This window comes from Gorilla gorilla, chromosome 1 (assembly GCF_029281585.2).
Source record: "Gorilla gorilla gorilla isolate KB3781 chromosome 1, NHGRI_mGorGor1-v2.1_pri, whole genome shotgun sequence".
In the NCBI taxonomy this organism is placed as follows: domain Eukaryota; kingdom Metazoa; phylum Chordata; class Mammalia; order Primates; family Hominidae; genus Gorilla; species Gorilla gorilla.
In genome coordinates this window covers 151,265,055-151,292,670 of record NC_073224.2, presented here as the reverse complement: position 1 = coordinate 151,292,670, position 27,616 = coordinate 151,265,055, and the positions used below count along the sequence as shown (strand labels likewise).

At 36.5% G+C, this 27,616-nt stretch overlaps 1 protein-coding gene across 4 annotated transcripts in view; it reads left to right on the top strand.

The window, feature by feature from the left end:
- Positions 1-690: 690 nt before the first annotated feature.
- The window catches only part of PKN2 (protein kinase N2), a 153,091-nt gene continuing 126,165 nt past the window's right edge, over positions 691-27,616 (top strand). For 2 of the 4 annotated variants that reach the window (XM_055351707.2, XM_019026183.4), the window contains exon 1: positions 691-2,767. In XM_055351707.2, the coding sequence (XP_055207682.1) occupies positions 2,720-2,767 (48 nt within the window). In that variant the 5' untranslated portion in view covers positions 691-2,719. The remainder of the gene's footprint in view (positions 2,768-27,616) is intronic. The other 2 variants (XM_055351708.2, XM_055351704.2) reach the window with 1 other exon arrangement.

Below are 27,616 nucleotides of genomic sequence, written 5' to 3'. Positions count from 1 at the left end.
CTGCTCATTGACTGTATTTCTAAGCCCTTGCACAGTTAACTCTTAGTTCCACCATTATTAATCACCTTCTATGTGCATGTCAGCCATCTCAAATCCATTCTGCAGTAAGCCTTGACAAAAATAAATTTGTTCGCCGGGCACGGTGGCTCACACCTGTAATCCCAGCACTCTGGGAGGCCGAGGCAGGAGGGTCATGAGGTCAAAAGATCGATACCAACCTGGCCAACATGGTGAAACCCGTCTCTACTAAAAATACAAAAGTTAGCCAGGAGTGTTGGCACGCGCCTGTAGTCCCAGCTACTCAGGAGGCTGGGGCAGGAGAATCACTTGAACCTGGGAGGCGGAGGTTGCAGTGAGCTGAGATGGCACCACTGCACTCCAGCCTGGTGACACAGCGAGACTCCGTCTCAAAAATAAATAAATAAATAAATCTGTGTGCATTCAATGCCCCTGAATTGTACACTTATGGTTATAATAAATTTGATTATGCATTTTACCATAATAAAACATTATACACACACACACACACACACACACACACAAATGCATGCAGTGCTCCCCTAACACTGTATCTATTACTTAAAATGGCATTATTGTTGTTCGGACATAAGTTGGCTTCCCCAAAGAATTCTCCAGTCACCCCAAGGATAAGTACCTTTTTTTTTTTTTTTTTTTTTTTTGAGGCAGAGTCTCACTCTTACTGCAACCTCTACCTCCTGGGTTCAAGCAATTCCCCTGCCTCAGCCTCCCGAGTAGCTGGGATTACAGGCGCACACCACCACGCCCAGCTAGTTTTTGTATTCTTAGTAGAGACAGTTTCACCAAGTTGGCCAGGCTGGTCTCGAACTCCCGACCTCAGATGATCGGCCAGCCTTGGCCTTCCAAAGTGCTGGGATTAAAGGCGTGAACCACTGCGCCTGGCCGGATAAGAACTCCTAATCCTTTCTGTAACTCCAAAGCCTAGGACACCATCTGGCTTTTAGTTACCAGTAAAGGTATTCATATCCCGGCCTTTCCAAGTGTTCTTTCATGTATTTAATTATCATTTTCAACCAAGGCAATATACTAGACACATAAATAGTTGTAAGACTTGTGAAGTACACACCAGAAAAATTCTTTATCACACATATGATAAGTTAGAGTTCAGAAACTGTGGCCACAGAACTCCAGATCTTCAATACATGTTTGCTGAATTGATGTATGAGACTTGAGAAGGCAAAAGGATAGACGTTAATTAAGTCCTGGCATCAGGCCAACAGATTTACATGGAGTGTGTGAGAAGTACATAATGTTACACTTCCTAAGAAATATGTCAACGAATGCCCTTTCTAAGTAGCAACGTACCTAAATAACCCTTACCACTCTCTCCAGGTAGTTTTTAACAAAGGTATTGTACCGCAGCTTCAAAAAATCAAAAGTTACGCGTTTACCTATCCATTCACTGCTCAGACAAAACAAAAACAAAAGCTACCTGTAGGAGACTTCGAAATTCCTTAATACCATAGTGTCATTAAAAACAAACACCTAGATTTACTTTACTTAGCTATATTTTACTAAGTAGTCAGGTTAGCTTTAATGCTTACCACGCCAAGGAAAGTTGGCTTTTTTCCTTTCCCGAGGGTAATCCCGTCCCACCTCCCCCTCCCTTAAATAAAGTTAAAACAATCCAAAAAAAACCAGCTAATTCTCAGCTCTGTACAGTTCTCCAGTACAAGCAACAGTAGTTCAACCTCAAGAAAAAGACATCTTAAAGGCCGTACATTAAAAGTTGCCAGGGATCCAGCCGCTTACATTTCATGAAAAGTACAGACCATACCCGTTTAGCCAGCTGTGCACCTTAACTGGTCGAGAAGGCGCGCTGGGGGCTGGGTTTGAGGGTGAGCAAAAGGCAAGATTATTAGTTTGGGTTGACGTGGGGGTCAAGGGGACAGCAGAGCAATAATCTGTAAGATCTGAGTCCCGAAGCTCTTTGGGTTATGGAGGTTAGAAAAGGGCCTGTTAAAGTTAGGCCCAAGTTTCGGCAAGGTGGAACTGGGAAAAAAAAAAAAAAACGAAACCCGAAAAAACAACAGCGAGCAGGCTCCCGAGTTCTAGCGTTCACAGTGAAGCCGTTAAACGCAGCAGGAAAGTAGGCGTGTGTTTTCTTCCTCTTCCCGCCTCCCCAGAGACTCGAGCCCAGTCCTTTCCCCTCATTTTCACCCCAGCCGAGTCCAATGGCTGCCCTCGCCGCGGAGTCGGGTCGGAAGACGCCCCGCCCCCTCGCCGCGTTCGCCCTAGGGAACCCCTCTGCCCCACCTTCCCTGCCCGATGAGGGGCAGTGGCTGCCGCCGTCACGTGTGCTGGCAGCCGCCAAGTGAGGCCGCTTTTGCGACGCGGTGACAGCCAAATGGTGCGACAGGAGGAGCTGCAGCCGCGGCCGCAGCGCCCGCACGGAGAGGCTTGAGGCGGCTCCTGGCGTCGCCCAGAGGGAGCGACTAGACGAACAGTCCGGTGAGGGCGGCGAGAGGAAGCCCGCTACGAGTGCCCTAGCTCCCCGCCGCTCTCGATGAACCGGACCGAATAAGCCGCGCCTCCAGCAGGGGCTGCGCCTCCATGAATCCCTAGTTGTTTTTTTTCTTTCTTTCTCTCCCCTCTCCTCACCCCCACCCCGAGCCCCGTCCCGCCTTCTCCCTTCGCCAGAGGCGGCCGCGTCCAGGTGCGGAGTCCATACCGGAGAGCAATGGCGTCCAACCCCGAACGGGGGGAGATTCTGCTCACGGACCTGCAGGTAAGGGCCGCGGCCCTGGTGAGAGGCGCTGGCGGAGGAGACAGGGAGAGAGCGCCGCGCGGCGTCGGGGACCGAGGAAAGCCCTGCGGCCGCCGCGCCCCTAGCCCGCTAAGTGCGGAAAGTCCGGGATGTCACTCGGGAAATGCTTCCCTCGGGGAACCGCTTCCCTGGGGAGCCGGACCCTCTCCCCCGCCAAAGCCCTGGCCTGCCACCGCTTTGGTTTGATTCTGCCTACCAGAGGGGACCCCATCTCTGCAGCCCTGCTGCAGCGGGAGCCTGCTCTCGCCTGCTCCCCGGAGAGGCCGGCCCGTCGCCCCCTCCCTCGGTGTCAGAGCTACCCGCGAACGCCCCTGTCGCCCCCTCCCTTCGCGCGGCCGGGCCCCGCCCGGCCTTTCCTCCGTACACCGCTCCTCAAACTCCTTTGAATGACTCCCAAGCTGTTTTCTTGTCCCTCCCCCTCCCCTCAGACTCCGCACAAAGAGCGCCCCCATAACTTCCAGCCCCTAGACAAGTTTTTTTAAAAAAACGAGTCTCACCAAATGTTTGCTTCACTTCACCAGCCCTCTTCAGGTGACAGAGTTTCTTTCCTCTATTTTGAGGGTTATCTTTTTCTTTTCTTTTCCTTTCTTTTTTTTTTTTTTTAACCGAGTGATAAATACAGGGTGCCTTTCTCCGCTACCCCTGCCCAGATCCGGGAGCTCAGATGCTGATGCTTTTCAGACTTTCATTTTCCCTCTCATTTGAGCACCAGAGAAAGAGCTAATAAGTTGTTTACTAATGAGAAAGCAGTCGACTAAGGGAAAACATTGGGCACCACATGTCTGCAAAAGATGAGAGCAAAGTAGATCGCTTAGTTAAGTCCATGTCGAGTAGCAATATTATTTCCCATTTCCAGATAAATATTTGATGATGTAGGCACGATTTTTTTTAGATCTCTATGGTGTACATGGGGACTTAAGCTACCCTGTCGGGTTTTTCATTACTTGGGAGTGTTCCAGAGATGTTTGTTTTTTGACTTAAAAGTTATTTTGCTTTATTTTAATATAGTTATCTTTTAGCTACTCAAAGATTGTAGATGGGAATTAGGAGAAAAAAATAGCATGCCTGCATTTCTTTTTGTGTGTTGGACAGCTAATTTTTTTAAAAAAAAAAAAAGACTAAATCAAGAAATTCTGAAGAGTTGATGTCAAAATTAAGTATTGCAACTGCATCTAAATTTCTTGTTTAAATATACTTTTTAAGAAATCTCTTTATAAGTTTGGTTTCTTGTGCAGTCAGACGTAAGCTTGAAAACGTTGGTATAATAGTTGATATTTCCTCCACAAAAATAGAGACTTTAACAATGTATATCAATGCAGTGTTGCACATTTAGAATCCTTTGGTAATGCAAAGCTGAATTTCATATAATTGAAAATGTTGCTATGTAATATTTTAATTACAGTTAGCCTTTTATAAGCAGATCTTACAGCATACTACATTTGCTAAATGAATGGAATTTACTATTTTATTAATAGTAAATAATTTACATGAGCTTTTAAAATGAAGATGATGTGAGGCAAGTCAGAAATACTTTACATTGCCTGGTCTTGAACCATGAAAAACATACTTTGGTTTTGATTGAGAAAGATGATAGGGTCATTTTTCTTTTGAATTGAGCAGTGTTAGAGTTATAATATATTTGGCATTGGTACTTGTATGTTATAGAAAGTTGGCATAAAAGACACCTACTTTGGCACTGGAACTGAAAATATATTTTCATGTGTATTAAAATAATAACATTTAGGATCTTTTAATTAATAAGATCAATTTTGATGATAATAAGGAAGCAAGCAAAGAAGGAAGAAATTTTAAATATGATGACCTAGAAATACGACCAAAATAGAGGAATACCTAAAGTTAAGCTTCTAGATAAACTGAAATATAACCCCTTCCAGAAAAAGAATAGTTTTTATTAAGTGTTACCTTATAGGTTGTCATATATCCAAGTCATTTTCTTGGTTTATTTGACTCCCAGTTTTGATAAAAGTTATTGCATTTAAACTTTATCGTGTTTATTAAAATGTTTGAGACTATTACTTATATCAACACTTAAAGATAAATAGTCATAAAGTTTGCTTCTCCAAATATTTCCATCTATTCAAACTTTTTATTTCATTGGGTCCTGAAACTTAGTGTACAGTAACCAAGTATTTATTAAACTTTTGTTTCAAGATTCACTTTTTTAAAAAGCTTCTAAATTGTTTGAATTTAGACTGAAATACTGTTTAATATGAAGTTCTTAATTCTTCTCTGCCATACAGATTTTAAGTATTTAAGAAGTTTTGTAGCCAGTTTTAAGATGTATTTAATGGTTAAAACTGTTACTTTGCTATGTATCCTGTCTCAGGAATACTTGTTTTACTCTGAAAGTTACATATTACAACCTGGCTTTAATGAAATTGATATTTATTTAGAAATATATCCAGCTTTTCATTATTTTTTCAAATTGTAGAATTTGAAATACTCCACTGCTTGAGCTGGAATTGGCTTTTGGTCATGGAAAGGCAAAGTAAGAAAATCTGAAACTACAGTATTCTGTCTTGTTAATTACTGTAATAGCATGGAGTAATGTTTTTAAGTATTGTTAGTAATTCAGGAGGCTTATTCAACAAGGAAGCATTAATAAACTATGTAAACTTTGGTGGCTAGAGGTTTCAAGGTATAAGGAAGAATATTTACTGTAGTAAAAATAAAAATCGGCTGTTTAAAGTGGCCAATTTCTAATTTTTATCTCATAACTAATTTGTTGTGTTGTATTCTCTTTATTTTTTTATTTGAAGTATAGCAGAAAACAGACATTTTTGCAATGCCAAAGAAACTAAAGTCTATTTCCAAGAAACCTGGATTAATGAAAACTGTAAAGAATCTCAAAATGAAAGTGTTGGCTACAATGGTAATTTTGTAGAATGCAGACCAAGTATTGAGCAGTGTACTAACAAAGCTACCTTGTTGATTATTGGAGATTCATTTTCTTCATCAAAATGCCCAATAAAGTGTTGGTCTGGGAATCTTAAATTCCATTCTCAGCAGATTTTATTTAGATAGAGGTAACTTGCTCAAGTGGAAAGTTGAGATAGTTACCCTTAAATTACAGGGGTTAATTTCACCAAACAGTTATGTAGTATCTACCAAAGCTATATTGGGGCATATAAAGATGACAAGATAGGTTTTTGCTTTCCAGAAGAGAGTATAGATAATTGTACTAGAAGATAATTATAAGAGAATACAAATAACATTTTAAAAATTATTTGCTATATATTAGACATTGTACTTAGTGTCCTATACACCTTATTTGATCTTCACAACAATCCAATAAGGTAGGTGTTATTTCCATGTTGTGGATCAGGAAACAAGTTCAAGAATGTTAAGTAAATTGCTCATGGTTATATTGTGTGTCTGAGTTTGAACTCAGGTCTGTATGTTTCCCACTACACTATTCTTTTTTTTTTCTGGAGACGGAGTCTCGCACTGTCACCCAGGCTAGAGTGCAGTGGTGCGATCTCTGCTCACTGCAATCTCCGCCTCCCAGGTTCAAGCGATTCTCCTGCCTCAGCCTCCCGAGTAGCTGGGATTACAGGCACCTGCCACCACACCCGGCTAATTTTTTGTATTTTTAGTAGAGACGGGGTTTCATTATGTTGGCCAGGCTGGTCTTGAACTCCTGACCTCGTGATTCGCTTGCCTCGGCCTCCCAAAGTGCTGGGATTACAGGTGTGAGCCACCATGCCCGGCGCCACTACACCATTATTTAAATTGCCACAGTTCTGGGGAACTATAAATGTTTTGCATCTAATGTTATAGTTGTATGAACTTTCTACAAGTTGGCCAAAAATGTAATTAACCAACATTAACTTTACACTACTTGTTAGCTCCGTCTGTAACAAGGAAAAATGATTTCTACATTCCACTTGGTAGTCTATAATTTAGCAGTGTTTTATTATTGTAGATACAGTCTAATATTTCACAAAGAATAATAGTACAGATAATCTTCTTACAGGGTTTCTTCATTAAGAATTACTGTTTCTAATGAAATGTCACATGGTTGCCGAAAACTTCCCAAAAGATTTAACATTACTCTGTAGACTGTCTGTGCTTTGCTTTAAAATTTTATACTCACATGTAACCTAGCTCTGTGTTTGACACTTAGTAGGTGTGCAATACATTGATGAGAATGCTCCATTTGTCACGTAGGAGGAGGGATGTCTAGGTTATTTTAAGAGAAGTTCATTATAATCTTTGACATATGAAATTACGTAGTTTTGTTTAATTTACATTTCTAATCCCTTCTCCCAAAAATATTCTCTTTAAAAGTACAAAAGGGATTTCCATAGTAGTTACATCATTCTTCCATATAGCACACTGGTAGTTTACTCATTTAATGGAAAATTAGAAGACGGCATCTAATTTTGCAGTGACACTGGAAAGTGGAAGGTCTGAGTTGGGAGGATTAAAATTTTAGGGTGGTTTGGGGGTTGGTAGTATGAGAAGGTAAACAGGGTAGTTAAGACAGACTTTACATTGTTTTCAAATTAGAAATATAATGCATATGTATTACAGAAAATCCAGAAAATGTGGAAAAGCACAAAAGAAAATAAAAGTTGCTCATAGTTCTGTCACTTAGAGACTGACAGACTTTTTCCACCTAAAAGTCCCATGGCTGTAGAGTCCATTTTTTCTTTTTTTTCTTTATCTCATTTTACTTACTAGAATTTTGAAGAAAAATGAAGCTCAGAGAATTTTAAGATAGAAATCACAGTAGGTTAAAAAATTTTTTCTTGCCACTGGTTCTAGATGAGTGGATCTAATTAGCTTTTATTGCCTTTTTTAATCTCAAAATATTTCAATTATGAGTCACTGCTTTATTAAGAAGAAAAGTGCAGGCTGGGCATAGTGGCTCACACCTGTAATTCCAGTGCTTTGGGAGGCTGAGACAGGCGGATCACCTGAGGTCAGGAGTTCGAGACTAGCCTGGCCAACTTGGTGAAACCCTGTCTCTACTAAAAATACAAAAATTAGCCAGGTGTGGTGATGTGTGCCTGTAATCCCAACTACTTGGGAGGCTGAGGCACAAGAATTGCTTGAACTTAGGAGGCCGAGGTTGCAGTGAGCTGAGATCACGCAACTGCACTCCAGCCTTGGTGACAGAGCGAGAACCTGTCTCAAAGAAAAGTGCAGTAGTATGGATTTAGTAATAGACAGTAATGAAGTATAGCAACAATTTCTTTGAGTAATATAGCAATACAGTGTGTTTTTCCGGCTTAGGTTTGATTGTTGCTGCTCTTATAGACTACCACAATGTTTGTAATTTGCAGCGCATACTTTGCTGAATTAAACATACTAAATAACTTTCCAAATATTTCTTGACTACCAAGATAAAAGTCTGTGTTAAAACTAGTGTTACTAAATGATGGCTCTAAAATGGATTTTTTTGTCATCTCTCATTAGTGTAATAGAGATTAGGTCTAGTATCATGCAATTCCTACCATTCACATAGTGTTGAAATAGGGAGAAGTAGGGGCACCTTCTAGACATCATCTCTTTATCCCAGAGCTTAGCATCTGATTCCTTGGGCTCTCTTATTTCTGCTTTTTGAATTTGGCAATGGTAAATTTTCATGCCATTCATCAGAAGCATGTTTACTTTTAAACAAATAAAGTTGTAGTTTGTAAACATCACCTAAGATAATGTTACTTTCATACCATAAATGGTATTTGAATAAAACAGTTAATTCTACATTATTCCCTCATAAAATATACTGTGCTAATAATTGTCAAATGTCTATATTATTTCAAAAACCAATTTTACTCTACAGTATATGACATTTAATATGATCAACTTTTGATATACAGCAGAGTTCAAACTTGACAGCAAAGTTGAAAACTAGTTAAAAGCTTTAAAAAGATTTAAAATTTAGAGTGGGAAAAATATACTAATGAAAAAGTAATTCCTTAATGAAACAGAAATAGAGAATCTTTATCTTGATGCATGTCTAGCTTGTCTTAATTTCATCTGATGAAATCTTGTTTGAAACTAGCTCTATTATCATACTTGGTTTTTTTTTGCAATCACAAAAATGAAATTTGTGTAACATTATATACATAAATATTGCCTGTAAAAAATGAAGATCAAGAAAGCATGGGACAGTGTACTTGATGACAGTAAATACCTTAAATGTGAAGGTAGTGTTGAAGTGCCTCATAAAGATGAGTGGATATACAAGACTTATATAATATTGTTAGGATTTATCTCTTTTAGAAATTTGTCAGTGACTTATCAAATTGGTGAAAGTTTTACTGCCCTGGCTCATAAGTACCTTAATTTAATGGAATGTAGTTATGACAAAATTTGGAATTTATTTTTGATTATAGAAGACATACCACACAATACATGTGCTGAGAGTTTTTTATATATTTTATTTTTATTTTTATTTTTGAGACAGGATCTCGTTCTGTCACCCAGCTTGAAGTGCAGTGACGTGATCTGGGCTCACTGCAGCCTCTGCCTCCTGGGCTCAAGTGATTCGCCCATCTCAGCCTCCCAAGTAGCTGGTACTACAGGTGTGAGCCATCATACATGGTTGATTTTTATATTTTTTTGGCGAGACGGGGTTTTGCCATGTTGCCCAGGTTGGTTTTGAACTGCTGGACTCAAGCAATCCACCTGCCTTGGCCTCCCAAAGTGCTAGGATTACAGATGTGAGCCTCTGTGCCTGGCCTGAGTATCATATATTTTACACATTATTCATACTGTTTTCCCTTCCCTGTAGTTGCTACCTTAGGGATTCTTTAAGGAGGTGTTTGTTCTCCCTGTTTCAGAATTTTCATTGAACAAATTTTATGCAACTTTTGGATTTTTAAAAAATTTGTTAAACATCAGGCACACTGCATTGGATTAATCACCTATCAGTCTGTCAATCATTTTAATAAGTACTCATGGACCACCACTCCCCCTCTCTCAAAACAAGCTAGGAACTTTAACCTACGTATAGTTTTCCTCTATTCTATCCCTCTATTTCCACCTTCTTGTCATCTAGGTCATCATTTTTGAGTCCTGTGTTCATTCTCTTCCTTATATAGTAGTCCCTCCTTATCCACGGTTTCAGTTACCCATGGTCAACTGTGGTCCAAAAATAGGTGAGTACAGTATAGTACTATAAGATATTTATAAGTACTAAGATACTTTGAGAGAAACCACACTCATAACTGTAATTACAGTATAGTTATAATTGTTCTATTTTATTATTAGTTATTGTTAATTGCTTACTGTGCCTAATTTATAAATTAAACTTTAGCATAAGTATGTATGTTAAAGGAAAAGTGTAAATAGAGTTTAGTACTGTTCGTGGTTTTAGGCATTTACTGAAGGTCTCTCGGTGGATAAAAGGAGACTACTGTGTATAGTTTAGTTGGACATATAAATCTAAACATCTTTTAGTTGTTTGTATAGAATTGTGGTGAATGTAATCTTTTTGAACTTGATTTTTCACCTGTTATAAATAAGATTTATCCACATTTTTGCATGTTGCTATAGTCATTATTTAAATTGCTAGATAATATTTCATTGAGTAAAATATTCATTAACTCTCCTTTGGTGGATATTTGGATATTTATCCACTCTCCCTTGTTGGGCAGTTATTTTCCGTTTTTTGTTTTGTTTTGTTTGTAATTATAAGCAAAGATCCTATGGACAGTCTGCATGTTTCCTACTGTGCATGTGCCACAGTTCCTATTATATACCTAGAGGTAGCATTGCTGCCTCACAGGGTAGGTGAATGTTCAACTTAAGAGATGATGCAGAACTTTCAATATGGTTGCACCAATTTATATTCATATTAGCAATATATGAAATAAAAGATCCTTTGGTTATCCATCCTCTCCAACACTTGATATTCTCTTTTTAAGTTTTACAAATCATAAGGGTGTAAAATGTTGCCTTATTGTGGTCTTGATGCGCATTTTCCTGGTTATCACTGATGTAGAACACTTCTTTTTATGTTTGTCAGCCTTTTTACGTGGCTTCTTCAGTGAAATTCCTATTTATGTCTCTTGCCTATTTTTGTTTTTCTTACTAGTTTATAAGAGTTCTTTATATTGCTTATGTTAATCCTCTGTGTACATTGTGAATGTCTTCTTTCAGTTCCTAACTTTTTCGCTTTCTTTTATGGAGTTGTGTGGGAGGGACAGTTTTAAATGCCTCTACCTTCTTTGGCAAATATTTGGAATAATTTACATCATTATCATCAACAGGCTTGTATTTAATATCTATTGTACATTTGGTATAGAAAGGGTAAAGTTATATTAATAGTTTATGGCCTGGGGATTTGTAAACTATCCAAATGAACAGCCATAGGAAGTTGTATAAAATATTGTATTGCTTCACACATGCTAGGCACCCAAATGCTAGGTTGATTTAGTTAACGAGTAAATTCAGAAGCAAAGAAATAGCAAAAATTATACATACACTTCATCAGTTGCTTATTTTCCAATTCCATACCTCTCTGTTGCAAACTACTTATTATTAGTCATTAATAATATTTTATTCTTTTGTTTAAAGGGCAGTATATTCCATAAGATTATGTGAGTCAGTTATTTAGGTATTTTCATAGCTTGCCATTAAAATGCTGGAGTTGATCAGATTTAATACTGGATATAAAGCAAAATATTAATCTTCTGCACAGTTTACTAGTATTTACAAACTCGGAATCCTAAATACAGTTTTTGTCATTGCTGTGCATCTTTTGATAAAAAAAATTCTTAAGTCAAATTTGTCCATTGTTTATCATACAGTAAGTCCTCACTTAATGTCATTGACGGGTTCTTGGAAACTGACTTTAAGCAAAATAACTTATAATGAAACCAGTTTCTTTTTTCTCATCAATGTTCTAAGGAAATGATATTATAAACAATGAAACATTAGCCAGAAGTGGTGATGCACACCTGTAGTCCCAGCTACTTTGGAGGTGGAGGTGAGAGAATGACTTCAGCCCAAGAGTTAAGGCTGCAGTGAGCTGGAATCGTGTCATTGCACTCTAACCTGGGCAGCATAGTGAGACCCTGTCTCAAAAAAAGAAAAGAAAAGAAATGATATTGAGCGAAACAGAATTATTAAAAGACCTGCAGCACATTGTTTCTCTTAAAGTCTCAGTTCCAAGAACCTATCAACAGTGTTAAGTGAGGACTTAACTGTAATTGCTTTTCATGCCCTTTTAAATAAATTATTCCCTATCGTGGGTTTAAAAGATAGCTACCCAAGTTTGCTCCTAAGAATCTTGCAGTTTTATTTTTTAGATTTAAGTCAGTTTATCTGGATTTGTTGTTTTTTAATAGACTTCATATTTTAAAGCAGTTTTAGGTCCACAGCAAAATCGAGAGGAAGGTCTAGAGATTTCTCAAATACCTGCGTCCCTACATACGTACGTATGCATTATCGACATCCTCCACAAGAGTACATTTTTTGCAGTTGATGAACCTATATTGACACATCATCATCATCCAGAGCCCAGAGTGCACACATCTTGGTGTTATGCATTCTATGGGTTTGTACAAATGTATAATGACATGTATCCAGCATTATAGTATACAGAATAGTGTCCCTGCACTAAGCTTATTCTCTGTGTTCTACCTATTCATCCTTCCCTCTCCTCCATCCCCTGGCAACCACTGATCTTTTTACAGTTTCCATAGTTGTGCGTTTGGGAAAATCTCATGCGGTTGGAATCATACAGTGTGTAGCCATTTTACATGGGTTTCTTTCACTTAGAAATAAGCATTTAATTTTCCTCCGTGTCTTTTCATAGCTTGATAGCTTATTTCTTTTTAGTACTGAATAATATCCCATTGTCTGTATGTACCTCAGTTTATTCATTCACCTACTGAAGGACATCTTGGTTGCTTCTGTTTTGGAAGTTATGAATAAAATGCTATAGACATCCTATGCAAGTTTTTGTGTGGATGGAACTTTTCAACTCCTTCGGTTAAATACCAGGGTGTCCAATTGTATGGTAAGAATATATTTAGATTTGTAAGAAACTCCCAAACTGCCCTCCAGAGTGCCTGAACTATTTTGTATTCCTACCAACAATAAGAGTTTTTGTTGTTCCACACCATCTCCAGTATTTGGTGTTGTCAGTGTTCTGGATTTTGGTCATTCTAATAAGTGTATCGTGGTATCTCATTTCTGTTTATTTAATAGCATTGATTTTTGAATATGGAGATAGGTCTGAGTTATTTTAATGTTTAAAAACATTTTGAAGGCCGAGGCGGGCGGATCATGAGGTCAGGAGATCGAGAGATCACAGTGAAACCCCGTCTGTACTAAAAATACAAAAAATTAGCCGGGCGTGGTGGCGGGCGCCTGTAGTCCCAGCTACTCTGGAGGCTGAGGCAGGAGAATGGCGTGAACCCGGGAGGCAGAGCTTGCAGTGAGCCAAGATCGCGCCACTGCACTCCAGCCTGGGCGACAGAGCGAGACTCCATCTCAAAAAAAAAAAAAAAAAAATTTTTGAAATGTCTGTCAGACGTCTTTATAATGCAAATTTAAAATGGAGGACTTTTCAGCTTTTACGATAGAAACATCTACACATAGCTTTATTAGCCTAACTCTAACTTGCAAAAATTAATCAAATATGATTAATTAAAATTAATTAAAATTAAAATTAATCATTTTATTAATCAAATTTGATAAATTATTGCCAGTTAGAGTTACATCATGCTCGGTTATGTATTGAACTATACCTGAACTTATCCTTACCTAGCTCAGTAATACCTCACTTTTTCCTTATTATATCAATTTGTGGTTCTTTTGTTTTTTTTATCTCCTGAAGCTTTGGGTTAGTAAAGGTCATCCTTGTCTTAACTCTTATTGACACCCATCCCATTCCCCAGTTGTGGCTCAAACTTTTTATGTTGTTTTCTGTCATCCAACCTACTCCTGCTCTTTTGTTCTCAGCATATCACTCATCTCTATGTAGTGATACGTGCTGTTCAACCACGTGAGTTTCCTCAAGTTTTCTTGTCTTTACTTTCAGATTTCTTGGAATGTTAGCCATCCTTTTTATTTCTACTGAATTTTAAGGAAAAATTGCTTTTTCTTGGTAAGGTTATACTTTCCTGGGCTTTTGCTTCCTCTGGAATATCATGTTTTACTCTTTTGCAGGGTGGGGCTTTGCATTATCCACTGGCTCTTGGCTTAAAAATAAGTTAACGACTCTCATGTTTTTATTATACTCTTTAATACTGTTGTACCCTCAAATTTCTTTTTATAAGAAATTTCTTAGATGCCTTGTCTACCGTTTATTTAGCTTACTCATATATGATTTCTGTCTCAGTTATTCTGTTGAAGTGGTTTTCTTAAAGGTATCATGACATTCTGTTGCTTCTAGTCTTTAGACGCAATTGATACTGCTCCAGCTTCCTGAAACTATTGTTAATTAAGCTTTGAGGACCCTGCACTATATTGGTTACTTTTCTTTCATCATACCTGCCTCTGTTTGTTACTACTGCTTTTGTTTGGTAACTCCTTTTCTACCTTAAATGTTCCACCTATTTCTAGCCTATTTTCCCTTTAATTTATCCTTCAGATTAACCACCGGAATCTGATTAACCGCCAAAACCTTGTTTAGTAACAGTTGCAGAAAATAGAAACCCACTTAAATTAGCTTAAGCAGAAATTGGATTTTTTGAAAAGCTATGGGGTTGTATCACTTAAGGGTAAGATGTATAGCCAGATCCCAAGAGTACTAAACAGGAAACTGGATGTTTTCTTTCTAGGGCTACATGTTCTCTTTTCTTTAAGTATGTGTACTGCTTTATATCTCTGTATACTGGTTCTCTTTGCTCTCCTTGCCTGTGGTCTCCAAGTTGCACTCCTAACTTCTAAATTTACATTAACTACAAGTTCATTGCACATGGACCACAGCTGACTGACTGAGTTGCTATATGTCACAATTCTAAATTCTTAGATGAGAAAATCTGAGTGGCCTTAGTCAGTGGAACATGTGTCCCTGATCCAGCTAACTATGGCAATGGAGGGATGAGATTCTCTAATATCAGTATGGCTTCAAGAAACCTCTTGTGAGGTTGGGACAGACTATTTTCTGAAAAGGGATTCTAGGTTGAGAATTCTAGGGATTCTCCTGCTTAAATGTTTCAGTTACTTTCCATCGAGTATAGAATAAAATATATTTATACTTTTCATCATCTGACCCCCATTTTTTCTGATTTTTCTCCCTATTTATCTTACACTCTGGAATATTAAAACTATTTACATTTCTTTGAACCACACTCCCTATCTTTGCATATGCTGATTCTGGTTTTAAGAATACTAATATTGCTTGTCTGTCTGAACAGCATTTGACAAATTGGACAATCCTTAAAATTCTGATAAGAAAATAATATTCATTGAATATATGAATATATTTATATCTAATAAAAGTTTTACTTAAGATATATTTTTGATTAATAAATTTAGGGAATTGGTCATGAAGCATTTTGATACATTTGCAAATTAGTCTCCGATTTTACAGCTCCTGTTATTGAATAATATATCACTTAGTATGGTAATTGTTACATGTCTCTACTACTTTCAAGACAGGAACTAGGTCTTACTCCTCTTTATGTCCCTAGCAACTGACATATAGGTTATGCTTAATAAATGCTTGAATAAATAATTGAACAGATTTTAAAAAACATTATATGACCAATCTGCCAGACCTGACTTCTCTAAATTTCCAAAAGCTATTCTTCCCCTGGCTGCTAGAAATCTGCTTGTTACTTTTATTTGACTGTTGCTTCAGTCTCTTCAGTTGTTTCTTCTACTTCTGTATCTTGAATTCATTCATTACTTTGCCATTGTTTAAGTGTGGGCCTTCATTATCATTTGGATGATTATAATATCTTGATATTTTACCTCTACCTCTTTTGCCTTGTTCTGCTGTTATTTAAACTATGTACAATTGCTAGATTCAGAATTTGTCCTTAGCATTCAGTGACTCCTTAATGCCTGTGGGATATAGTCCTAATTCCTTAGCTAGGCAATCCAAGCTGTCATTGTTGTAGCCCCAAAATGCTTTTCATTCTTAAGTCTTACTCATGTAAGCAGCTTATTTTTTCAGGCATACTATGATTAGTGATTTTTCCTCACCTGTATTTTTACTACATTCTGTCAACTGGAATACTTCAAGGCCAAATTCAAATTTTGCATATTTATTTTTTTCCTTATTTTCCCCTACGCATGTCCAGTCTCTCCTCAAAACTTAAGAATATTTTCTATCTCATGACATTTATTATATATTGCATTGTACTGTAGTTGTTTGTATCCTACTTCATTTTCTCTTCTAGGCTTAATGCTTAAAATCTTTGAAGGAAAGGACTATATTTTTAATCTTCATCATTTACCCCTTTAGCCCTTTAGTCCTGAAGAAAGTAACTTGCACATAGCAGTGTTGAGACTCAGAAAACAATACTCTACAATGAAGGTCTTAGAAGTAGTCTCAGAAACAAAAGGACTGTTTTATTTTTTAACCTTTTTTTGTCCTCTTGTCTCTCAGTTTTATTTTTCCTCCAAGGCTAGCCATATAAACTAGAATCCATCTTTTTAAAAGTGGGTCATAGAAACCAGAACCACCACCCCCCTTTTCTTTCTTCCCCAGCAGAAGCAAGCTTTATTTAGCACTGACCTTGACAGAGATTCACTCAAGGACCCCCCTGTACAATGAACGATGACTCATGCATAAACAATGTCCTCAACAAGTTTTACAGTAAACAAGAAAATATTCTTTATGGTTGTTTTTCAAAGCAATCTTTGATGAAAGCTAGCACATTAATGTTAGCACTTGGTGAAGTCAATTCTGGAAGGACCTAGACTTCGCCAAGTGCTTCGTTATATAATCTTTTAGAGGCATCAAAGACAGTATTAATAGACTCTTACATTGCTTAACTTTTAAAAAATTTTTGAAAATAATCCATGTGTACATATGCACAGATAAATCAAAAGATACTGAAATGTATAAAATTAGAAGTAAAGACCACTTCCTTAGTACTTTCTCTTCAATTAGTCCTACTCCCCAGAAGTAGTCACATTGCCCTTTATTATTTCTGGAATTGACATTATAATTTTAAATTTTTGATTTATCAACTTTAGGCCATATGCATTAACCTAGTGATTTATAGGTGACTTACAAAAGACATTTAACCAACTTCTGTTTTTCCTTCTTCATTTCCTAAATGTGTTAGTTACATTATTATTTTTAGTTTTTTTCTGGTAGTTTCCTTTACGACTATGTTTTGATTTGTAGAGCCATAGCATCTATTAACTCTGCACAAAAATGAGAGTTTCAGTACACTTCCACTTCTCACTTCCCTTGCACTGACTTTATTTATTGCATTGTATTGTTTTTACATTGACAAGGTTTATATTTCTATTATATTCTTTCCTTCCTTCCTTCTTTCCTGTTTCTCTCTTTCTTTTTCTCCCTGACCCCTCTTCTGCATAGTTCCTACAACATCTTTCTTAAACGCTTTACGAACATAGGTTGGATCACCTGGACTGTTTTCTATGTCTTTAAACTTACCTTCATATTTCCTATTTCTTTAAATTTTCTCTGTTTTGGGAGATTGCCTTTATTTTTCTTTCGGCTCATAACTTCAGATGTATATATTTTATTGTGCAGCCCATTCACTGCCTTTTTGCAAATGTATTTTTAATTACATAAGTATCTTGTTTTTTTGCGTATAGGCTAGAATTATTTAATGTAATTTTAATTTTTTTCCCTTTTTTAAAAATTTCCAACTTTCAAGTTCTGGGGTGCGTGTGCAAGATGTGCAGGTTTGTTACACAGGTAAACATGTGCCATGGTGGTTTGCTGCGCAGATCATCCCATCACCTGGGTATTAAGCCCAGCATCCATTAGCTATTCTTCCTGATGCTCTCCCTGCTGTCATCCCCCACCCTCCAGTAGGCCCCAGTGTGTGGTGCTTCCCTCGATGAGTCCATGTGTTCTCATCATTCAGCTCCCACTTAGAAGTGAGAACACAGTGGTATTTGGTTTTTTGTTCTTGCTTTAGTTTGCTGAGAATAATGGCTTACAGCTCCATCCATGTCCCTGCAAAGGACATGATATTGTTCCTTTTATTTTTTTTTAATTTTTTAATTTTTTATTTTTGAGATGGAGTCTCGCTCTGTAGTCCAGGCTAGAATGCAGTGGCGCAATCTTTGCTCACTGCAACCTCTGCCTCCTGGGTTCAAGTGATTCTCCTGCCTCGGCTTCCCGAGTAGCTAGGATTACAGGTATGCGCCACCACACCCAGCTAATTTTTGTATTTTTAGTAGAGACAGGGTTTCACTGTTTTGGCCAGGCTGGTCTTGAACTCCCAACCTCAGGTGATCCACCCACCTTGGCCTCCCAAAGTGCTGGAATTACAGGCATGAGCCACCGTGCCTGGCTAATCTCATTCCTTTTCATGGCTGCATAGTATTCCATAGTGTATATGTACTACATTATCTAGTCTGCCATTGATGGGCATTTAGGTGGATTCCATGTCTTTGCTATTGTGAATAGTGCTGCAGTGAACATACACATACATGTATCTTTGTAATAGAACCATTTATATTCCTTAGGGTATATACCCAGTAATGGGATTTCTGGTTGAATGATATTTCTGCCTCTAGGTCTTTGAGGAATCGCCACACTGTCTTCCACAATGCAGAACCCCTTTTAAAAAGTCAGTCATAAAGCCTAAGAATATTATTCTAACTTTTCCTTCTTCCTTTTTTTTGTGTAACACCAGTCATAAAAAAATTACCTGACCTACTTTGTTTGACCATAGTTCATAAGATCCGTATTTTAGAATCCTTCTCCATACCCAAAAGTAAAGAGTACATACTCAGAGAGGCACACAAACACAGAAGAATGAGACAGGTCTTGCATGGTTTCCCCACTCAGTCTGTTAACATTAGATCATTCCCTTTTTGTCCAATCACGTTACGGCTGTCCATACTTTGTTGAACCTAAGCGTAAAAAAGGACAGTTTCCCCTGTATTTTTGGTTCTTCATTCTGAAGGCTTTCATGTCACGTAAAACTATGATCAAATAAATTTGTATGCCTTTTCTTCTATTTATCTGCCTCTTTTCAGTAGTTCTCAACAAACCTTCAGAGGGCAAAGGAAGTATTCACTTCTGTCTGACAGTGGCTGCTGATTAATGTTTGTTGAGTAAATAACAGTCTAATGTCTGAAAATCTTCCAATTTTAATTTGTTACTTAAAGTTTTTCTGCTTTTATTTTGGTATTTATGAGGGAGCAGAACTGCAGTATATCATTTTTCCCTTGGTAGGTACATAATTTTATCACCTTAAGTCATATAATAATTGAATTCCCACATCTCAGGCTGAGATTTTTTTTACCGGCAGAAGGAGCTGTCACCAGACACAACAGAAGTAGATAACAATAGTAATGTTTATTATTAAAAACAAATGATAATGAATACATATTGATGTTACTTAATTGTTAAAACAACTCAGTTGAGGCCGGGTGCAGTGGCTCATGCCTGTAATCCCAGTACTTTGGGAGGCTGAGGCGGGTGGATCACCTGAGGTCAGGAGTTTGAGACCAGCCTGCCCAACATGGTGAAACCCTGTCTCTACTAAAAATACAAAAATTAGCCTGGCACGGAGGCAGGTGCCTATAATCCCAGCTACTAGGGATTGTATTTTCTTTACAGCTTGAGAGCTATACTTTTATTAAGCCCTTCTACTAGAGTTAGCCTTATCTTTTAAGGAAGTTAAAATAATTGTATACAGTTCCTTTTTTTGAGTTTTGTTTTTCTGGTTGCTCAATATGAGACTTGCTCAAGGCCAGCTCTATTGTCAGTGCCTATAAAACGAAACAAAACAAAAAACAGCAAAGCATTAAGTATTCTGACTTTATTTTGTCTAGCCTTGTGACTTCTTAAAAGAGCTCCAGTTTACTCTTCACAGTTAGATCCCATAAAGTAAAATGCCCAGCTATTGGGTATGGTGTGGTAATGTATAATAATATAATTTGATTTATTTTGGGATTACTGTAACTGGTTTTTGTTTTATTGTTTTCAATAAATCCGAGTTTCCATCTTTGAGAAACATCTATTTCATTTATTGATGACTTTAGATTTCTAGTTAGCTATTATATCAGAAGTACTTATTTGACTGAATTATGAAAAGTCAAAGTTTAAATTACATTTAGATAGCAATAGAAGAGATGGCTCAAAGTCACACACAATTAATTTCTAAGTGAATTGTGCAGCAGTCATTGTAGGACTTTAGAGGAGGGAGTGGTCATTTGTTTTGTTTTGTTTTTTGTTTTTTTGAGACAGAGTCTCACTCTGTAGCCCAAGCTGGAATGCAGTGGCGCGATCCGGGCTCACTGCAACCTCTGCCTCCTGGGCTCAAGTGATTCTCCTGCCTCAGCCTCCCGAGTAGCTGGGAATACAGGCACGTGCCACCACGCCCAGCTAATTTTTTGTATTTTAGTAGAGATAGGGTTTCACCATGTTGTCCAAGGTGGTCTTGAACTCTTGAGCCCAGGTGATCTGCTGTCCTTTGCTTCCCAAAGTGCTGGGATTACAGGCATGAGCAACCGTGCCCAGGTTGGGCACAGTTTTTATTTTAAGATAAGCTTAAAATGGGATAGTTGGAATTTTCTAAGAGGAAAAGATGTTCAAGGAGGGTAGGAAAATAGGAACCAAATGCATGCAAGCAGAAAAATTAAAGAAAATTTTCTATTTTTCATTCAGAAGACTGCTCCAAATTATGTCCTTTTTATTTTTTCATACTTTGACAGGCAAATTATTTAATAACTAAAGTTGGCCTTGATATATTTGCTGGTTCTAAACTTTGGTCAGCAGCTTGAGAAGGAAGGCATTGTGTTATTTTTATTCTTTGAGATCAACAGTAAAAAAAGATGTAAAGAATGTAAACAAAGAATTGTTTTATTTTATCCCATATTCTTTTTTACTTGGAATAATGCAGATTTCACTACTTGAAAAAGTTTTTTAGTCAGTTATGTGTTTTCTTTCTAGTATGATGAAAGATAATTTAAGTCAAGGAGCTATAGAGAAAAGTAAATGAAAACTTTCAACTGCACAGGTTTCGTGAGGTATTCTAGTTTCAGTTGAAAACTATTTTTCTGTGTGATAGTTTCACCTTTGGGAGAATTAGATTTAATTTGCAACATTGTGTATGAAGTATTTCATATTCTGTTCCTTGCTTAAAGAGGTAAATTTCTTTATTGTTGTGGTCAGGGAAGTCTTTAGCTAATGATGCAGTGATATTTTGTGTAAACTTTTAATGAATTAAAATATACTAAAGTCCCTGTTAAAGTGTCTGCTTATGAGAGAGCATTTCCCTGATGATCTTATTATATAAAAGTAGCAGTACTTGTGATCCTACCTTCCCACACTCCTTGTCCCTTTTCTCCTTCCTTGGTTTATTCTGTAGGTTCAATTAAATGCAGTAGTTATTTATGTAAATGATACTTAATGTGCGCTAAATAAATATCCTTGCCTAACCTTCATTCATGCTGAGCAACCAAAGTTTTTTTTTAATGTATAGTGAGAGATCCTTTTAAACTGGTGGTGATGGTTTTGTTTTATGTTAATTCTCTGGTAAATTTTCATATGTTACAATGAAGTCTAAAACGTGCAGATAGTTTTATGATGTAAAGCACGATCTTATTAATAGATTTTAATTACTATTAAACAACTTCCGTATATCAGACATGTGCTGGTTTTATTTTATAATCTTAAGAGATATAGGCTTATTTTTGTTATTTATATATTTTTAAAGTGAGGCTTAGAGAGGTAAAGTTACTTGCCTATGTTACATAGCATGTTAGCCCAACTGGCATTTGAAACTAGGTCTGTCTAAATCCAGGCTAATGTGAGTATTTTGTATTTTAATATTTCAAATAATTATAGGGGTTTATTGATATATTTTTTAATAAGCATTTTCCTCTCATCACAGAATATGACTTGGTTTATAGAATGACATTTTACTATAGAGTTCTAGGAACAACATAATGTGGTAAAAAGCAAAGGCTACTTAGTCTATAGTTTCATGAAGTATTGAGATGGGAATATATCAGTTTAGCTTAATCTCATTTTACAGGTTAGAAAAATGAGACCCAGAGAGGTTTAAGTGATTTACTATCATTAAGTAGAGGAATTGATTCTAGAACCAAGATATCCTAACTCTAGTAGAAGATAATTTTTGATGAATATCCTTGATATTAGTAAAGGGAGGCTAATCCTGTATATAGAAAAAGAATAAGAGACTTAAAAAGGCTTTTTTTCAGCATCCTTATTTAAAGAGATATAATTGACATACAGTAAATTTCACACATTTAAAATATGCAATTTGATAAGCTTGACATGCTGATAACAACTGTGAAACTGTCAGTGCAAACAATATAATGAACATATTTACCACTCCAAAAGTTTCTTTGTGTCTCTTTCTAATCTCCTCCTGTCATTATTCCCTTTCTCCCAGTCCCGACTTTCTGTCACTATAGATGAATTTGCCTTTTGTGGAGTTTTTATACAAAAAGAATTATACAGTGTGTACTTTGGAGGTGGGGGGCATGGCATCTTTCACTCAAATCGAGATTTTGATATTTCACCATGCTGCAGTATGTATTGGTAGTTCAATCATTTTTGTTGTTGAGTAGTATTTCATTATATGGATATATAATACCATAATTTATCTTTACCTGTTGATGGATATTTGGGTTATCACCAGGTTTGAGATATTACAAATAAAGATGTTTTGAACATTTGTGTAGAAGTTTTAGTGGACTTACACTTTCATTATTCTTGTGTAAATTGCCTCAGAGAAAAATGGCTAAAACATATAGCAGGTGCATGTTTTAAGTTTTTAAAAAGCTACCAAATGATTTTCCAAAGTAGCTGTATCATTTTACTTTTCCACTAGTAGTGTTTAAGAGTTCTGGTTGTTAACCAGGTGCGGTGTTTTGCACATGTGGTTCCAGCCACTTGGGAAGCTGAGGCAGGATGATGAATTGAGCCTGGGAGGTCAAGGTTGCAGTGAGAGGTGATTGCGCCTGCACGCTCCAGCCTAGGCAACAGCAAGACCCTGTCTCAAAAAAAAAAAAAAAAAGAAAAAGAAAAAAGAGTTCCAGTTGCTCTACATTCTTACCAATACTTGGTACAGTTAATAGTTTTAATTTTAGCTATTCTAGTAGATTTATAGCGACATCACACTGGTTTTAATTTGCATATTTGCATTTATTGAATGATGTTGAACCATCTTTTCATGATCTTATCTGCTATCTCTGTATCTTCTTTGGTGAAGTATCTATTCAAATCTTTTGTCTATTTTTAAAAATTGAGTTATTTTCTTATTGAATGTTGAGAGTCTTTACATATTCTGAATTTAATACCTTTATCAGATGTGTGAGTTGCAAATATTTTCAATTCTGTAGCTTATCTTTTCTTTTCTTTCTTTTTTTTTTTTTGTAACAGTATCTTTCCAGGAGCAGAAGTTCTTAATTCTGATGGATCCAGTTTATCAACATTTTTCTTTTGCACACTGTGTTTTTGGTTTGGTATCCAAGATAAAGCTATTCTCCTGTTTTCTTCTAGAATTTTAGTTTTAGGTTTTACATTTAGTTTTATGATCCATTGTGAGGTAATTTTTGTTTATGGTGCCAGGTGTTGATCAAAGTTCATATTTTTCATATGGACATATTTGTTTCAGCAACATTTATTTAAAAAATATATTCTTGGCTGGGCACCGTGGCGCACACCTGTAATCCCAGCACTTTGGAAGGCCGAGGCAGGCAGATCACAAGGTCAGGAGATCGAGACCATCCTGCTAACACAGTGAAACCCCATCTCTACTAAAAATACAAAAAAAAAAAAATTAGCCGGTTGTGGTGGCAGGCATTGTAGTCCCAGCTACTTGAGAGGCTGAGGCAGGAGAATGGCGTGAACCTGGGAGGCAGAGCTTGCAGTGAGCCGAGATTGCGCCCCTGCACTCCAGCCTGGGTGACAGAGTGAGACTCGGTCTGCAAAAATATATATATATATATTCTTTCTCCACTGAATTGCCTTTATATCTTTGTCAGAAAATCAGTTGTTCATATATGTGTGCGACAATTTCTGCTCTCTCCTGATCCATTGCTATATTTATTATTATTATTTTTTTGCCAGTCCCATGCTATATTTATTAATTTTTTGCCAGTCCCATGCTGTTTTGATTATTGGTGCTTTTTTATAAGTCTCGGAATCTGGGAGTATTAGTCTTCCAAATTTACTCTCCTTTTTCAAATTTGTTTTGACTATCTAGGTTCTTTATATTTCCATATAATTTTTAAAACCGGCTTGCCAATTTCTAGAAAAAGTCTATAGGGATTTTTGAATGGGGTTGCACTGAATCTTAGATTAAGAGGAGAACTGACTTCCGAACAATATTAAGTTGTCTGTTCTATGATAAACAAAGTATGTCTTTCCATTTCTTTAGATTTCCTCTAATTTCTTTCAGCAGTATTTTGTAGTATTCAGTGTATGGGTCTTTTACATCTTTTGTTAGATATGTCTGTAAGTACTGCATGTTTTTATGCCATTTTAAATGGTATTTTAAAAATTTCTTTTTCTGATCATTCCTAGTATATAGAAGTACAATTGATTTTTCCATATGGATCTTGTGTCCTGCAACTTTGCTGAATTCATTTATTAATTCTGGTAGCTTTTTTGTAGTTTCTATAGTGTTTTTATTTAATGATAATGCTGTCTTTGCATAAAAAGTTTTACTTCGTTGTAATCTGGAGTGCCTTTTATTTCTTTTTCTTGCTTGGTTGCACTGGCTATGACCTCCAGTACAATGTAGAATAGAAGTGGTAAGAGTAGCCATCCTTATTTTGTTCCTGATATTAGGGAGAAAGCATGCAGCCTTACATAATTCATGTAAGATTAGTTGTATGAGTTTTGTATTTGCCCTTTAATTACATTGGGGATGTTTGCTGCTTTTCCTGCTTAATGTTTTTATGAGGAAAGAATGTTGGATTTTTATCTAATTATTTTTTGTTTCTATTGAGACAATAATGGTTTTCCTTCTTTTTTTAGCATCATTGCACAGTTTTTGATATGTTTTCATTTTCATTCAGTTCAGAATATGTGCTGATTTCTTTTTGACCCATAGGTTAATGAGCAGTACTTCAGTTTCCAATTTGTGGACATTTGTCCAGATATCTTCCTTTTATTCCTTTCTAATTCATTCCATTTTAGTCAAAGAACACCTCATTTTTTTCTCATCTCCAGTCTCATTGTCTTTATGTTTGTCAGATGTTTTGGGAACCATTGTTTTATATATCTTGTCTGCTTTTGGTTTTGTTTTGTTTCAGCTGGGAGGGTAAATCTGCCCATGGCTACTTAATGTTGGTCAGAAGTAGCAGTCTCCTCTCGTACACTTTTTTTTTAAATTAGGAAATATTTCAAACATGTACCAAAACGCTGAGAATAACTTATATCTCTTTTCCTTGAGTAAATGTTCTGCAAAATTTACATTGTATTTTTTTAAAAATAAACGTTTTATAGATGTAAGCCCTACTTTTTTTGACATTCTTCATCTTACTGCCTACTACCTTTCCTCGCTGTACAGAGGAAAATGTGGCAGATGAAGTCTTACATTCATTATATTCTTTTACAAGTTCTGTTAAATTTAATTCTTTTCCATATTTATTCAAGGAGATACATGTTAATAGATTGGTTTTAGCGACAGTGTAGTGTCTCATTGCATTGCATATATTATAAATCTGTTTTTTTGTATAGATGATTATATGAATTGCTTATGATTTTTCTCTTATCACAAACAATGGTATGACAAACCTTTTGCATTTTATATACGTGATTATAGCTTATATGCATCTAGAAATGGAATTACTGGTTCTGAGCAAACGAATATCTTCAAGTTAGCCATATGTTGATTGCCAAGTTGTTTTCCATATTATAGTTCCTTTTCCTTACAGATTATATTTTAATCTTTTTCCAGTCATTTTGGTAAGAAAAGATACCTCATTATCTTAATTGTATCTTCCTGATTGTAACAGGATTGGTATATTTTCATTTGCTTATTTTCCATTCTGGATCCATTTTCTATGAATTACCTGGTCATATTTTTCTAACCAGAATATTGAGAGAAAGCAACTCAAATGATATTTTACATTTCTTTATCTCAGAGCACTCTTAGATAATGGTGAAAGTAATCCATATGTAACTTATATTCAAATTAATATGGTTCTTGGGTCAATAGTTGTTCTAGTATTTTTCTTTCCATGCATTTTTATTTGTTTTGTGTATTTGAAGGAAACCCAGCCTATTGGACAGTATTAGTAGTATATGGGAACAAGACTGCTGTTTGGTTTTATTCAGTAGCATCACTAACACTAATGCAGATTGTTAACCTAGAGAAAAAATGTTGAAATTATTCATTATTAAGGCTTTCCTTAATACATAAATACCTGGTGATATTGTGTAGATCTGCAGTGGTGGCCTACCTGTTAAACTCGAATATGGTTTTGCGGTTGAACCTGTTAAACCTGTAGATCTTGTATTGTGTGAACAGAAATAAGGAAACTAGTTATGGGTATTAACTGGTTCTCTATAGGTTTTTGTTGTCTAACCCTTGCTCATAATGAAATAAGTCATTTTATAAACTTTATTCCATTTAGTAGTAAAGTATAAGATATTTCAAAGTCTTGTGACTATTTGTGTTTCTTCGGGGTACTGCTTATATCCATGGAAAAAAAATGTTTCTTTGTTTTGGAATATATGACTTGATGATACAATAAGTCATACTTCAACATTACTAATCCTAAATTGTGATTAAAATGTAGTTTAGTTTTATTATATTCAACATAATGTAGTGCCTCATTGATGAGAAATGAAGTGTATTTCGCAAATAAATTAATCTTAGGCCTTCAAACACATAAAACATTGATTTTTTTTTTTTTTTTTTTTAAAGTAGAGATGGGGTTTCACCATACTGGCCAGGCTGATCTTGAACTCCTGATCTCAGGTAATCTACCTGTCTCGGCCTCCCACAGTGCTGGCATTGCAGGCGTGAGCCACCATGCCCGGCCCCTAAAACACTGATTTTTAACATTGTTTTTGGAGATTACATTTATGTAATATATGTCACATTTTGCTGCCTGATTTACAGAATATAGGTAGATAATTTTACTTTTTCTTTAGGCAAGTAGCACTCTTTATTTCTGTATCTAATGGCCTTTGTGGTTAGTATGATTCTTTTTTTTTTCTTTTCTCCCAGTTGTATTTTGACATTGAGCAGCTGTCTTTCCATTCATTCAGCAAATATTCACTGAGCTCCTGCTATATTCAAAGCGTTATTCTGGGGCCTGTTTATATAATAATAATCAATTTTTTTTTTTTGAGACGGAGTTTTGTTCTGCCACCCAGGATGGAGTACAGTGGCGTGATCTTGGCTCACTGCAACCTCCGCTTCCCGGGTACAAGTGATTCTCCTGCCTCAGCCTCCCGAGTAGCTGGAATTACAGGTGCACACCATCATACACCGCTAATTTTTATTTTTTTAGTAGAGATGGGGTTTCACCATGTTGGCCAGGCTGGTTTCAAATTCCTGACCTCTAGTAATCCACCTGCCTTAGCCTCCCAAACTGCTGGGATTACAGTGAGCCACTGCACCTGGCCCATCAAAATATTTAAGAGTAATCAAATACACTTTCTTCTCTCATGAACCTTAAAATATGGCAGGGGAAGATAGACATTAAGTGATGAAGCAA